The 12,691-nt window shown below is 36.5% G+C and overlaps 1 protein-coding gene across 5 annotated transcripts in view; it reads right to left on the bottom strand.

The window, feature by feature from the left end:
• The window catches only part of Kansl1l (KAT8 regulatory NSL complex subunit 1 like), a 94,039-nt gene that overhangs the window by 36,567 nt on the left and 44,781 nt on the right, over window positions 1-12,691 (bottom strand). For all 5 annotated transcript variants that reach the window (XM_028870057.2, XM_028870059.2, XM_028870060.2 and 2 more), the window contains exons 4-6: window positions 10,514-10,711; window positions 9,963-10,084; window positions 3,688-3,892 (exon numbers count right to left, since the gene is read on the bottom strand). In XM_028870057.2, coding sequence (XP_028725890.1) covers window positions 3,688-3,892; window positions 9,963-10,084; window positions 10,514-10,711 — 525 coding nt within the window. The remainder of the gene's footprint in view (window positions 1-3,687; window positions 3,893-9,962; window positions 10,085-10,513; window positions 10,712-12,691) is intronic.

Here is a 12,691-nt window from a genome sequence, read left to right as displayed (position 1 = left end):
ATGTATATATATTTTCTTTCCTTTATATAATTCATACCTTTTGAGAGGATAGTTTTCTCTTGGGCTTATGGTTCACACTACTCTTTAAAGGAGATGAAGCAGAGATTCATAACAAAACAATTATTTGTCCAGAAAATAGTTATTAAAATGCAAATGACTACCTACATCCTTAGTAAGGTTATAAAATGTCTCAGATCCTAACTCTAAAAACAAGGAAGTTTAAAGGTTATTATTGCTGAAGCTACTACTAAGTAAAAAGAGTGGAGGATTTTCAGGGTTAAGAGAGGACGTGAGGAAGGAAAAATGGTAAAAGCTTATGTAGGAACTATAACAGAGGTAGGAAGAAGACTCAAACTCCAGAAACAAGCAAACAATCATAAAACCAGGACAAGAGGAACAGGACACAGAAAAAGAAAACTCTAAAAAGGGAATAAATAGAAAAACAAAACAACAGCCAGTCTTTCCTCCCTGCTTCGATACTGTGAACCGTCTTTTTAACTTAGGCTACAAGGCGTCCACATCCTGATTCCCTTCTGAATCCTTTCAGGTTACTTCTCAGAGTCTGCAGCTATACCCTGTTCTTGCACTGGAGCTCTTTTAGTTTGGTAGTAAAGTGTGTGAAAAAGGAAGTATTCTTAATCTGTGATTAAATCTCAGTCTTTTAGCGTATCCATGTCCTTAAACTATGAATTTAACAACTGTTTCTAACCCACATATACACACCTATGATGATATTTTATTTGTACTGAAATGTGATTTTATTTGTATGTTAATAAATAAAGTTGCCCGGGGGTCAGAGCTATTAGCAAGCCATAGCGAAGGTGCACACCTTTAATCCCAGCACTTGGTAGGCAGAGCTAGGTAGATCTCTGTGTGTTCAAGGATACAGCCAGCATTGGAGACACACGCCTTTAATCTCAATACCAACCATAGAAGACCTGGAGGTCTGTACAGACAGGCAATGTCTAGGAGGTCATGTGGTTGGGTTTACAACCAATGAGAAGGCAGAACAGAAACTCTATAAAAAAAAGACAGACACAGGAAGTAGGTCTCTTTTGGAGAGGTAGGACCACCGTGACAGTGAAGGGTAAGGTTTTTAGCTCTTAACTATTGCTCTGATCTCTTGGCTGTGTTTCTTATTTAATAAGATGGTTGGTTACATCTACACACACCCACATAAGTGAGAAATAACCAGTAATAAAAATGGAAAAGATGTTCTTCCCTCAGGTGGTAAATCTTTCTCCTGAAGAATCGTCGTTACAGATAATGCCTAAGCCAATTTCACACTGGTTCTCTTCCTCCTTACATGCTAGAGCCATTAGCCATCCCCTCTTAACTTTCAGTTTTAAAATGTGTGAGTCCATGAATGAATGGCATTCCATGTGGTTAGTATACCATATGGTTTCTGTGCCTGCAAACAGAATTTGGCTCTAACTCTCGATTTTCCTGTCTCCCAATATTTCAGGGTAACAATTAGCCTGGCAATCTCAAATCTGTGACAGATCCATGAAAAGGAATTAGCTTTAAGTTACTCACTGTTTTAGTCTAAAGATAGGAGTGATTACTGTCTAATTTCTTTGTATGCTGGAACTGAAACCACTAGTCCTGAAAATGTCCTTAGTAGTATAGTATTTAAAAATGTCAACATTTCCCCCTTGGTTGTCAGAGGAGTGGTGATCAGTTAAGAACTTTCTATGTCCTCTCTACTACTGTAAGAGCACTTACCCTCTCCACTGCATTGTAACTTCTCCACATTGCCTTGTGTCAACCAGTGTGTATAGAAATGTACATAAATGTTTGTACCTTCAGTTCTCCAAAGGATGACCCAGAACTAATACCATTGTAGATGCGCAGGAGTTAATTTACTATATGTATTAGCCACTAACCTTTACTTTCAGTGGGTCCTTCCTAGAATAAGTTGGTTTCTTAGATAACAACACAACAGTTATCACATTGAGAAATGTCAACACTGGCTCTTTGTTGTTTGCTTAGAGTGCTGGGGATGAAGCCAGAATAGTTTATGGATGGTAGACTGGGGATGTAGTCAGTAGCTGCTACGGACGTAGCTATATACCCAACCGGATAAATATTTTTATCTAATCTACCAGCCACACTTCAGTTTTCTCATTGTTCTAAGAAAAATTGTTCCTCTGACAATATTCTGTTTTGTACTGCACATTAATTCTGTCATATATCTTAATATCTCAATCAAAAACAATTCTTCATGACATGACACTGAGAACTTTTAAGTATTCCAAGCTAGTTGTTTCTTAGTAGCATATTTCTAAACTTGGCTTTGTCTAATCATTACTCATACTTACATTAGAATGATATATCCCTGCATAATACTGTCTCTTTCTAGTAGGCAACTCTGGCTTTGATAATTTGGGTGACTTATTTTCTCATTGTCTATGATACAATTATTATGAACCCCTGACAACAGGCAGGAAGGGTGGTTGTACTTTAAGCCTATGCAGCTGTCCTATTTACAGTCTCCTCTTGTCCTCGCCCCAGGTTGTTACTAATCTCTCACTGTTCTTGCTCAGTCATTTGTTCACTTTCTCATCCATTCTACTTATTAACACCTTGCCCTGTCTCTACATACCTACCTACCAGCCAATCCATCTTCTCGGTGTCATCACTGTGAACTCATGGGTGCATTTGGTTTGTTATGTTGTGTTGTGTTGTTTTGAGACACTGTGTCATGTAGGCCACATTGGCTTGGACCTCATTATGTGGCCTAAGATGACTTTGCTTTTTTCATCATCTTGCCTCCACCTCCCAAGTATATGTCACCATGCCTCAAACGCTGGGGCTTTGGGAATGCTTACCAAATGCTCTTATAAACTTATCCATAGCCTAGCCCTCTCATGTTTTCCGTAGTTCATTACTATCCTTATAGGGACGGGGATGTAGCTCAGTTGGTAAAATACTGGCCTAGCATTCACAAAATTTGGGTTCAATTCCCAGCATACTCATAATCCAGGCACCCCAGTGGTGGAACAGGAGGATTAGTTCAAGATCATCCTTGGCTACACAGTAAATTAAGGCCAGTATAGGATACATAAGACCCTGTTTAGAAGGAAGGGAGGGAGGAAGGGAGGAAAAGAAGAAATTAAAATTTTTGATACTCAAATATTCCCACATTTGGCCAGAAGAAACTTCTCAAAGCTACCTCCTGCATTAGTGTTTCTCACTAATCTTATACCTTGTGTTTACCTGAGCAAATATTTCTAACACAGATATGTAGTACATGTCATTATTACCCTTACCTGAAAGTTTCAAAAATCACCTTGACATTTAATTTTCTTTAAAAATTATTTTAATGTACTTACAAAACAGCAAAATACATTTATTTTTTTAAACCAGGGGCTTGGTCATAGCTCAGTGTAGAGTGCAGGTTAAAAATGCAAGGGGCCCATGTTAAATTTCTAGCAGCAAAGAAAACAACAATAATTTTTTTTAAAAAATGGAGAAAAAGAAAATTTAGAGTACACAGAGTATACTGCTATGTTAAAAACTTATTAAATACCAATTTTTATTGTCACTATCAATTATTATCTAATTTATAAACTGTATTTTAAGTTTTTATATGCAGTTATTCTAACTATATATAACTCACATCCTATTGTACTCAAAATATACTGCAGTGAAGTCTTTCTTCATGTTCCCCAAATGCAGCCTTACCTGAGGAGTCCAGTAAAAAGTGGGGCTCAATCGGTAGAGCTTTCTCTTATGGAAACTCTGAAGCGGCCTTGTTCGGGCAGCTGTGCTCATGACAGCCAAGGATGGAGATTTCATTCTTGTCCTGTCCTTCCTCCTTTTCTTATTGTGCTTCTGAGTAAGTAACCAGCTACTGGAGGAAGAGAGCTCATCTAAGTTCTCTGAAGCACTGAAATAGATAAAATAATTGGAGAGGGGGGTAAAATAAAATGAACAAAGACAAAGAAAACTAAATGTCAATTTTCTTGTTTTATTATGATAGAAGAGTATTCACTTTTAGCCAGTTTTTGTGATAACAATAGATAAAATAATTGACATTAATGGAGAATTACATAGCAAAAATATAGAAATAATTTCTATTTTCTCCTGCAAAAGGTACATCTTCAAAGTTAAAATGCTCTTTAGTATAAAATGAATGTTCCTTATAAATCAGTAATTCACATACGACACAGTTTTAACTATTTATGCCAATTTCTTTTTGCATTTAGGTAAAGTACATCAGAACCAAAGGCTTAAAAAGTACCAAGGTCTCCTCACTGTATCTTTAATTCATCTTAAATAAAGAAGCTCACTGCATACCAAATTTTAGTGAATTCTGAAACAGCTACAATCCTATTATAGTTTAGAAGCTTTTAAAACTTATAAGTTATAACTGTAAAATAATGAAATAAGCTATATATGGAAAATATGATTCTCTAATTTCTCTTTATACCAATTTTTAATGTTATATTTAAGGTTTTGTGAACTGAAGTTCCCAGAAAAAAGACAGATTTAACAAACTGCCAGGTTAAAACTGCTTGATTATGTTGGACTGCTTCACATCAAAAGAAAAGTGTGTGCTGTCTTTAGTCCCTAACAGCCATTTGTTACCTGTCTCTGAATTTGATTTAGTTTTATTTTAACTAGCAGTAGAAAAACCTTTGGAATATATTAATAATATAATAATATATTAATAACTAAGTTATTACCAGACCACCAGCTTCTACCAACACAAAAACTAAGAATGTCAAGAGTCAGCACCTGAAAAGGCTAACAGATGCCCGCTTTGCTGCAACTGGAGTACCTGAATCTCCAACCCTGTATTTGTTAGGTGCCTTGGTGTGTGTTTTTCTTTTGTTCATAAAAATATTCATGAAATTGTTTCTGCAGTGGAACATATTATTCAAGGCAACCTGAACCTGTTCCTAAGTGTAATCATTCAGAATAAGCTGTCATCGAATTTTGGATAGCTATTTGAAGTTAACACACTTCACTTACATTATTAGTATATTACATATGATATACTAATATACTGATATATAATACATAGCAATATATTTATGTGCGAATATAAGTTAAACTTTTCAACCACAACAGGTACCAATTTCAGTTACAAGGCCCAGCACTAGTTGACTTAGTGGTCAACAAGTAACAAGTGAGTTTGAGATAGGCTAGACAGACACAGGGATCCAAGGGACCACCAGCATACTGGCTGATGGGTGATCCAACTCTAGTGTACAATGGCAGAGCATTATGTGACCATTCAACAACATTCACACTTACATCATTAGAGATAAAAACAAAAAGAAGCCATTTTACAAATAAAAATAACTCCTATTGGCACTACTTTAAAAATACAGCAGGGAAGTTTCATTTCCCCATTGACATCATACATCTCGCTAATATGATAATTAGTGTCATCCATCAGAATCCAAACTTATACTGAAAACAATGACTAGGAAAATACTGCTAGCAAACAATATTCTCATAACTGAGAAGTGACTATTGAAAACATTGTGATGGTATAACTATTACTTTATATTGTGACTAGTTGGACAACATATCTGCAGCTTTTCAATGATGACGCCCAGTTAGAAGGAATGGCTGCATTTCACGGGAGATAATTACCATTAATGGAAATAGTATGGCAATGATTCATTGGAATTTAATTATATACCCCATTCTGGAACTCATTAAGGAAAAAATCAAACAAAAATTTAGACCTTGTTTCAAGTAGAAATTCACTTTCTCAGAGATAATATATAGCATCTTCCGTTCATTTTAGAATATCAAGTCTAAAAACTTATAACTACCTCATTAGCAGAATACAATGCTTCATTTATTTGGACATTTAAACACACTTATTTGGTTCTCAGTGACTCCTCTCAGGCTTTAGTGCTAGGACTAACAATCTAAAGGTTAAATCCAACCTTGGCACTTTCAGGTAGATAGTCCCCTTAGTTAATAAACAAGGGTTAGGAAATCAGTGAATAACAAGTGCACAAACAAGTTCCCCAGAAAATAACTGACAGTGAGTTAAAGACATGATGAGAAGAGGTTTTAAGATACTTCTAAAAATGGCCTAAATATTTAAAGATATTTATCATAGTTTTATTTGAACCTCCAAAAATTACATTAAAGAAAGGCTAAACTTTACAATTTAAATTTCTTCCATAATATGCAACATTATGATACACCATGATGGAAAGGTAGAATGAGTACACTTTGACAGAAGAACTAAAACATTTTACTTGGGAAGTTCCTTCTATGACGTCAGCTGTACAGAATGCAGCGAAAATCACAAAAGACCTCCATTGAACCCAGAGATCTCAGTATGGCATGCAAGCTTCCGTTACCGTTAAGCGTGTGTGTGCTTGTGTGTTCAGATGCTTATGGAGAGCAGAAGAGGAGCTCTGTGGAGTACGAGTTACAGGCATTTAAGAACCACTCAGCACAGTGCTAGGATCAGGAAATCTGATCCCTAGGATAGGGCAGCAAGCACTGGGAACTGCTGAGTCATCTCTCCAGTTTTTGTGTGCTCTAATCCAGACACAAATTAGACGAGAAGCAAAACCAATAGAAGCAGGAGTGAGAGCAACAGAATACTGAGAATACTGATGTGACTATTGCAGAGTAAAAATAAGTACAATTTCTTTTTTTTTTTTTCCCTTTTTCTTTTTCCTTTTTTTTTTTTTTTTTTTTTTGGATACAGGGTCTCCTACATCCCAGACTGGCCTCAAAACCCTGATCCTCCTGCCCCAGCTTCCTCAATGCTACAATTAGAGGTGTGAACCTCCGTATCCAGAATATGTCATAATGGGCATGTAATCTAGAGCCTCGTGTAGGCTAACACTGTATCTGCTGAGATATACCCCAGCAGCCCCTCAACAGTGTTTTAAGAATGTCACTTATCTGCAAGAAATTGCAAAACATATTGGCATAGTTTGGAGCCTGGTCTACCAAAGGTCTACATGCTCAAGAGTTGGCACAGAGGCTGGCATCCATAGAGGGTGGTGGAACCTTTAGCAGTGAGACAGAGATATAGACTACAGAGAGGTTCTGGAGCCATAAGATGGATGACCTTAAGAAGGCTGCTTGAGAACCCGGACTCTCTGGCTTCCTTTTTGCTCCCTGGTTCCTGATGAGCAGGCTGCTTTGTTCCACCAAATACTCTTGCCAGAGTGTGCTGCCTCACTGCCAGCCTCAAGCTAAGGAATGGGACCAGCTGATGTGAACCTGTACAACTGAAAGCCAAAATAAATATATCCAAATGCAAAGCCGATCATTTCAGGTATTTTTCTTATACTGACTGAAAGATGACAAATATTTCTTCATTCATTCAATATTAATTGATGTTCATAATATGTCTCTTACTGATCAAGTGTTCAAAACTGCAATTTAACAAGATAAACTAAAGAAACTCTACTTTTTTGAACTTTATATAAGGTCCAAAACAGAAGACAGATAATATGTAAAAACTTTAACAAAATAAATCACAACTGTTATCTGATATTCAAAAGTACCTATGAAATAACTGATTGGTCCCATGTTTTTTCTTTGAGTAGTAGTAAGTGAAGGCAGAGCATCACACATGCTAGACAAGAGTTCTACAACTAAGCCACATCTCCAGCTCTTGCAATGCTCCTGCCCCAGCTTTGCAAGTGGCTAGGATGACAGAAATGCATCACCATGCCCATTTTGACTATTCTCTTCCTGTAATATAGGGAAATATACAAGATTATGCTGCTACCAGTTAGCTAAATTGGGATTATCTCAACTCTAATTCCAAGTTTTATGCTTGGTTTTTACTTTTAATTATGTGTTTATGTGTACGCGTATCTTGTGTGAGTATGTGAACATATGAATACAGGTGCCTGTGAAACCCAGAATTGAGTATCAGAGTCCCTGGAGCTAGAATTACAGGATATAAGCCATTTGAAATGGGTGCTGGGAACCAATTTCAAGTCTTGGCAAGAGCAGTTTGTGCTCTTAACCACTGAGCCATCTCCTCAGACTGTTTATTTTTTAAGACAAGGTCTCACTGTATAACTCACAGGATGGACTTAAACTAGCAATCCTCTTGACTCAGCCTCCCAAGTCCTAGGATTATAGATAGGCATGAGCTACCATGCCTGCCTGGCTCCAAAATGACATTTTTAGCAATAAAATTTGTAGAGTATTTATCAGTGTTTAAAATTACGTATTTTATCTGAATGACTATGATAGTGAGGTGGTTTGAAAGAAAATGCCTCCCAAAGGGAGTGGCATTATTAGGGAGGTATGGCTTTGTAGGAATAGGTATGGCCTTGTTGGGAGGAAATGTGTCTCTATGGAGGTGGGCTTTGAGGCTCAAGCCATGCCCAGTGAGACAGACTACTTCCTGTTGCCTACATATCAAAATGTAAACTCTCAGCTCCTCCAGAACCATATCTACCTGCATGCCGCCCTGTCCCACCATGATGATAATGGACTGAACCTCTGAACTGTAAACTGTATATGGTAGGATGTAAACTGTATATGGTAGGATGTAACTGGCCCCCATAATCTCATAGGGAGTGGCACTACTAGGAGGTGTAGCATTGTTGGAGAGGGTATGACCTTCTTGGAGGAAGTGTGTCATTGTGGGGGTAGGCTTTGAGGTTTCTTATGCTCAAGATACTGCCCAGTGTCTCAGTTGACTTTCTGTTGTCTGCAAGATGTAGGACTCAGCTACTTTTCTAGCACCATGTCTGCCTGCATGTTGCCATGCTTCCTGCCGTGATAATAATGGACTGAACCTCCGAAACTGTAAGCCGCCACCTCATTTAAATATTTTTCCTTTAAGCCTGGCAGTGGTGGTACACAGCTTTAATTCCAGCACTCAGGAGAGAGAGCCAGGAGGATATCTGTGAGTTTGAAGCCAGCCTGGTCTACAGAGCAAGATCCAGGACAGGCACCAAAACTACACAGACAAACCCTGACTCAAAAAAAAACCAAAAAAAATCCTTTATAAGAGTTGCTATGGTCATGGAGTCTCTTCACAAAAATAGAAACCTAACTGTGTGTGTGTGTGTGTGTGTGTGTGTGTGTGTGTGTGTGTGTGTGTGTCCATCCGTCCAGTTATATAGTCAGGATTATAAGCATAATTTAGATAAGCCAAATGATATAGAAAGTGTATTTAGCCTGAAACCACAATGCTTATTCATCATCTTATGACTCAACTTGTAACTGACTTTCATCATTAATCCCCAAACCAGGGTTCTTGTAAATAGACTCTCATAGTTGTCCTATACAACCAGCAAGTATTACTTTCCAAGTGAAGCATCAATGGCGCACAGAATGACACTATGTCAAAAACCACATCAAATAAGTAGAAAGACTGTTTTCATCACAGAACCAGGGAAAAATGACTGGGCATAAATAAAACTAGAAATATTTTAAAATGAGCCTTCTGAACAGTCAATTAGAAATAAAAATAATTTTTTATTTAAGATTAGTTTATATTCACTAATGTAATTTAATGGAATAGCCATTCCATTAATATTAATACCTAATATTTTTATCAGGATATACATTTTCCTTTTTGTTATATTTGAAAGTTTTTAAAATAACTAATGATGTGATTAAACATTATGGTGATATGTGCCAGTCTTATGTGCCCAAACATATATATTCTTTCTTTATTTAAGTTATAGTAAACTGGAGATCAAGAATAAAAGATGTACAAAATAGAAGTCATAGTAATAAGACAATACTTCCATAGCTAATATTATCACTAGCATGATTTTTTAGAAGCATTACAATTCCTAGAAATTATACTTACTCATGGAACGGTTTTATACTTACATTAATCTCATGAACTTACTTATGTCTAAAACTGTATCCATGATCTACTAACTGTACTATTGTAGTCCTTAATGTAGAAGAAAAATGGCTGTAACAGGTAGAGATCAACAAAATTAAGTCAAATTTAGAAGCCAAACTCTTCAAGTAATACCTACCTCCTTGAAATGCCATTAGCCAGACATTTGTGGCTACAGGATTTAGAGGAGAGGGGTGATGAAGTTGGAGACAAGTTGAGAGGGGCAATTAAACTGTTAATGATCTCCGTCAACTGTGCACTCTACAAAGAAACAGTTAACACTTTAGTACAGTTAAGCATCATTAAGATTCTGAATTTCTCTCGAGTATATGTATATGCTGTATTGTGTTAACTGATTTGCATATACTGAACCATCCTTGCATCACTAAAATGAAGCCTACTTGGCCATAGTGTTTGTTTCTTAAAAATGTGTTCCTGGTGGCCTACTTTCTCCAACAAGACCCCACCTTATAACTTCTAACAAATGACAGATCTGTCACTGCACTGATCTGGTCAGAACCTTCATGAGCCTTCAAGAACCTTCAGAACCTCATGGACTGGGTCTATGAGATAGAGACTAATGCTGAACACATGACTTATGGAGGATATTTGATATCTAAACCCTATCAATAGTTTATGAAGCAAAAACTTCTCTACAGTTATTTGATAAAGCAGACACTCTAAGCTTACCTGTTTTTCTATGTTTCGAAGAAGGAGTGTAGGACTGCTTGGTGACATCTCAAAATCGTGCTCTGGCAAAGGCTCTTGGCTCCGCTGGGGAATCTGAGAATTCACTGAAGTGTTTAAGGAAACTGCTTGGTTTGAAAATTGTATTTGTTTTTTCAAAATGTCTTTTGGAAGCTGACATTCTTCTAAGATCACTATCCCCTAGGGGGTAAAAACAGTAAAAGTGATCACATCCTACTGTCCTCATAGGAAACATAGATGTAAAATTAAAAATGCAGTTTCTCTCTCTTAAAAAACTGGATGATTGGGGCTAGAGAGATGGCTCAGCAGTTAAGAGCATGTACTGTTCTTTCAGAGGAACTGAGTTTGGATCACAGCACCTATGTCGGGCAGTCTACAACCACCTAAAACTCCAGCTCCAGGGATCCAACAAACTCTTCTGGCCTTTGAGAGCATGCACGCATGCATGCATGCATGCACGCACGCACGCGCACACACACACACACACACACACACACACACACACATTATTTTAAAAAACAGCTTATTTTATTTATCCTGTGTGATTGGGCCACTAGAGTAAGATAGTGGACTAGAAACCATCTCCATATGCCTGTGCCATAGTTAAGGAGAAGTGCCAAGAAAAAGAAAGCAAGCAAGCAAGCCTTGATCCACAAAGAAAGGGGGAAACAGAACTTGGAAATCTACCAAAAAAGTAATGGGGCACCTGAAAATTACAGAGAAACAAATAATAGACTGAAAAGGAGAAAGAAAAGTCACCCATAGTTTCACCTCCCCACCTACAGAGGGAAGGGGAAAAGGAAAAAGGGGCCACATCAAAAAGTAGAACTGGGGATTGAGAGCACAGGAGTATGCAAATCACTAAAAAGATTTCCCAAAAACCCGAAAAGATAGCCAAACCAAAAGAGAATACAGACATACACAAAACCAAAAGCCCACTATAACAACTCCAAAAAATAATAACAACTAAATTAAAAAATACTAAAAAAGATAAAATTCCAGATAAAGGCCTAAAAAGCTTACTAGCAAAAATGATCAGTGAGCTCCAAGAGGACTCAAAGAGATGAATGAAGTAAAGAAATCAATCTATGACCTGGAGAGAAAAGAGAGCAACATATAGGAAAAAATCAACAGAATAGAAGAAAAATTCAATGGGATAATTGAGATTTTTAAGAAAAAAAGTTGGAAACAAAAAGTTCATAAAAGAAAATACATGAGAATTATAAAAACAAGCAGTATTAAAACAATGGTTTGTACTAAAACTTTTGTCTTCTATTATTATTTAAGAGATCAGATATTTAAAAGAATTATTAATTTATGTTTTGTGGCATAAAAGACACCAACATGAAATTTTATAATAAATGAAGATTGAAGTTGTACTGTTACAAAGTCATATTAGAATGCTAAAATTTTGTAAAGTTAGAAGCAATCTCAAGTAGTAACCAAAGAAAATAACTACAATATATACACAAAAGAAAAACAGAAGGACTTTCAACATCAAAAATAAGCAAATCTTTAAGCGAAGTACTTGAGAGGCAGAAGAAGGAGAATGTATGTAAATTCAAAGCCAAACCAATCTACATATCAACTTCCTAGCCACCCAACACTTCACAGTGAAACCCTACCCCCAGAATAAAATAAAGTACAAAATAAAATGAACAAAAAGAGGACAGTAATAGAAAAAGAAAAAAATCATACAACATTCAGAAAACAAACAAGATGTCAAAAGTAAATTGATCCTTGTAATTAATGACTTTGATTATAAATAGATTAAACCCTCCAATCAGAAGTCACAGAATAGCAGAAATGAATAAAAATGTATCAATGTAAACCTGTCTAGAAGACATTCTTAATCCAATGATATAATAAACTGAAAATGATAGAAAAACATACCACACAAATCGCAACCAAAAGAGAACAGGGTGGCAATACTAATGTCAGTCAGTAGAGACATAACAATTATACACATTTATACAGCTAATAATTGACCATCAAAATACAGGAAACAAAACATAATAAAAGTGAAGAAATAGTTGCACAATAATAACTCACTATTGAAGGTAAGATAAAAAGTAAATAAGCACAGGACATAACACAGTGGAAGACTAAATAGATTTAACAGACATACATAGACCTATCCAATAGCAGCATGTAGATTCC

Source organism: Peromyscus leucopus, chromosome 13 (genome assembly GCF_004664715.2).
Source record: "Peromyscus leucopus breed LL Stock chromosome 13, UCI_PerLeu_2.1, whole genome shotgun sequence".
NCBI classification, from domain to species: Eukaryota; Metazoa; Chordata; class Mammalia; order Rodentia; family Cricetidae; genus Peromyscus; species Peromyscus leucopus.
The sequence above is the reverse complement of the archived record's forward strand: the minus strand, read 5'-3'. Positions and strand labels throughout refer to the sequence as shown.